This window comes from Aspergillus lucknowensis (assembly GCF_044049455.1).
Source record: "Aspergillus lucknowensis strain CBS 449.75 chromosome Unknown BJX67scaffold_85, whole genome shotgun sequence".
Classification (NCBI taxonomy): Eukaryota; Fungi; Ascomycota; class Eurotiomycetes; order Eurotiales; family Aspergillaceae; genus Aspergillus; species Aspergillus lucknowensis.
Window position 1 is genome coordinate 1 of NW_027263629.1, and position 2970 is coordinate 2970.

The window sequence follows — 2970 nt, forward strand, 5'->3', positions numbered from 1 at the left end:
GCTTGGCTGATCACGCGCGGGCTGGGAACGGCGGGGTGGGGGATCCCATTTGCGTGGGGGCTCGGATGGGGTTGCGTGCGCGGGGATGCTCGACGGGGGTCTGGGTATTCGCCTGGCGTGGGTTCGGCCATTACGCGGGGGGATCGGGCGGAGATGAGGAGAGGACCCTGTTGCAGCACGTGTGGTGGTGGTGGTTGTGGCGGCGGATGCACAGGGCTCTCGGCTGGATGGACAGGACGGTCGTAGACGGGAGTTAGAGCTGAAGGCTGCGGAGGCGGCGGTAGCCCGTGGTACGATGGATGATGGTGTGCAGGAGATAGGTAGGCGGCGGGATAGTGGATCGAGACCGTGGGAGGCGTGCCGAGCGGAGTGGGAGGCCAGGGATACCCAGGGGCATACGACTGCGGATGTGTCGCGGCACCAGACCGAGCATACGCTGCCATGGGATGGTGCGCTGGAGACGGCTGAGGAACGGGATACGGCCCGCCCTGCATCGGACCGCGTGTGACGACGGGGAGGTTCTGCTGGTCGTTGACAGTCGACTCTGGATAGAGGCCCTTCTGCGGGCGCACACTGCGGAGATTGGGATCGGTGGAAGGCTGCGGCAAATTCGCGGCATTTGGATGCGACCGGGAATAATAGCTGATAAGATGCAGGTGCTGGCCGGTCGAAGTCGTGATACTGAAGGACTGCTTCATTAAGCCGTCTGGCTTATATCGATACCCATCCGGTCCATCGTCCGGCCCTTCCCCCCGGTCGTCGTCGCTCCCCCGTGCACTGTCTGGTGTTTTGCCGGCTCGCGGCTGAGTTGGGGCGCTGGTGCCTCCTCGCTTACCCTCCATTTCGCGGTAGGTGAGGAAACTGCCTGAAACGCGGCTTGCACTCCATGATTTCCCATCCGTCCACCGTCGCATTCCAGCCTCTCGCTCATCCCAAACAAAAACAGAGCCGGACTGAATCAGCTGGCGTTCCTTTTCTGAGAGACGCCGCTGCACACGCGGCAACATGCCGATGCGACATGCCTCGAACAGGATAATAGCATCCGCGGGGGTGCGGACGTGACCGTGATACGTCTCCATCCAACTTCGGTGGAAGGGCCCCGAAATGGTTGAAGGCTTCAGGGCCACGAGGGGTGAGTTTGGGTCGAAAATGGTGAGGAGTGATGGGCGGCTGCAGGAGTTGTGTCCGGTTTTAAGACTGCTGCCAGGTGGTTTCAAGGATTACCCAATAGGGAAATTCGGGAGTAGTCCGAAGGGGCCTGGGCGGCGTTAGAGCGAGCAAGGAGGGATAAGCCGGTCGGAGGTGAGAATACGGATACTTACCTAGTCTATTTAACAAAAGGAGGAGCCAGGAGAGCGGAAGGGCAGGAAAGAGAAGGGGAGAAGGCAGAGGAGGAAGAGGAAGAGGAAGAGGAAGAAAATGACGAACAGAAAGGCAGAAGCGAGAAGTGAGCAGCAGCAGGAGGTTGCCAATCAATAATGGAAGACGAAGAAGAGGAAGAATTAGAGCAAGTGGAGAACCCCACTGGCTGGGCGGTTTTAGGAGAAGTTTCTTTCCTCTTGTCGCTTGTCGTCGAAGAAGAAAAAGAAACAAGACAACACCAACCACGGCTGGCATGCACACAAAAGAACCTTATTCCGGAGATAGCGGCCTGCCCACCCATGGACAAGGGCCCCGCGGGAATGAATCATGCTCTGGAAGGCCTCGAGGGCCTCCAACCCTCCCACAACGCAGTGGCGCTGTGCCCAACCAGAAACTGATTAGGGCGTGACTTTTGAAGCTTAAGCTTAAACCAACACGAGGAACCTTAACTCGCTTACGTATTTGCGAAACACAAAATACGCCCGACTGTATTAATTCAATAACATTTATTCGCCATCATAATTTCTCCATCGACAGTGGCAACTTGAACTCGTATTCCAAGCCACCTGATCCTGTGCCCACTGCCCACCCATCATTTGCAGGCAGAAGAAACGATCGTTCCTCATACGAACAGGCAAATTGCAGCTGAGTTGAGATTCCCCAATGGTCAAAGCTTTGTGCTCGCAGCTGAGGGTGAAGGATCTGTCATCTGCCCCCTCCTCGCGTTTGAGGTTCGGCCAAAAGTCTTAACTTCGGAAGATATGCCCACTCACATTCTGTGGCTGCTTGGCATGACGACCTCCGAAGAGGAGGATAGCCCTTCTCTTGGAAAACAAAAAAAGTGCAGCATCCTGGCTCCCGCCGCCGTCCGCTCACGTCACACTAAATCAATAATAATAGATAATCATCGTGGCGATGAGCGAGCCAGACGCCTGACTTGGACTCATCGTGCGACAAGACCGCGCCAGGAGAAGCGTATCGCCAACAGAGTCGGGGCCAATCTGTCTTGGGCTGCTTGGCCACGCAACTAAATCCGCACTAAAAGAAGCTAATCCGCCTACAAGAGCCATGATTGATTCCTCGAGCCTCCGTTTTCTCCGGAGAGGACAGTCAGAATTTCCAAAAGAGGAGGCGGATCGCCTGATGCACAGCCATGGATCGATCACATCATTTGAACAGTGGTGAGCTGGTTGTTGCTGTTGGTCGGCGCAATTCTTGTGCCGGAATCCCGGGCATAACTCGCAACCTCGCACCCACTCTCCCTTTCTCCCTCGTTTCGAAACCGACCGATCCTTTTTGTTCGCAAATTCCTTGCATCGAGGGATCTGATGTAACCTCTCATCTCTCGCCTTGGACTTCCGAAAGGTGGATGGGACAAGCAGAGCACTGGCTGATCAGGGGTGTTGTGCGACGTTCCACAGGCTCATCTCCACAAGCATAATTGGTTTAAACTATGAAGACAAGTCATTTCCACCCAGGTCTCATTTCTTTTCTTTTCTTTTCTTTTTGGAGACTTCAAGAGTTGGGGAGTCCATGCGTGCAGGGCCAAGGCTTGACTGACGCTGGACAACCTTGGACAATACCAGAAATTCCCTCATCCAGGAGATA

At 55.5% G+C, this 2970-nt stretch overlaps 2 protein-coding genes across 2 annotated transcripts; both read right to left on the minus strand.

Annotated features, from left to right (window-relative positions):
- On the minus strand, positions 1–1817 carry BJX67DRAFT_367957 (camp independent regulatory protein; the record flags this gene model as incomplete). The annotated part of the gene is made up of 2 exons (XM_071030590.1): positions 1323–1817; positions 1–1079 (listed from the first exon to the last, which is right to left on the minus strand). A coding segment is annotated over exon 2 (1079 nt), but the record flags the coding sequence as incomplete, so codon positions are not given.
- On the minus strand, positions 1279–1817 carry BJX67DRAFT_327328 (uncharacterized protein). Its single transcript, XM_071027442.1, has one exon. It carries the CDS (start codon positions 1661–1663, stop codon positions 1328–1330), a length of 336 nt encoding a protein of 111 aa, XP_070880650.1. The 5' UTR covers positions 1664–1817; the 3' UTR covers positions 1279–1327.
- Positions 1818–2970: the final 1153 nt, after the last annotated feature.

Coding starts and splice junctions, on each gene's coding strand:
- BJX67DRAFT_327328 (XM_071027442.1), bottom strand. CDS start 1,663: ATGGGTGGGCAGGCCGCTATCTCCGGAATAAGGTTCTTTTGTGTGCAT.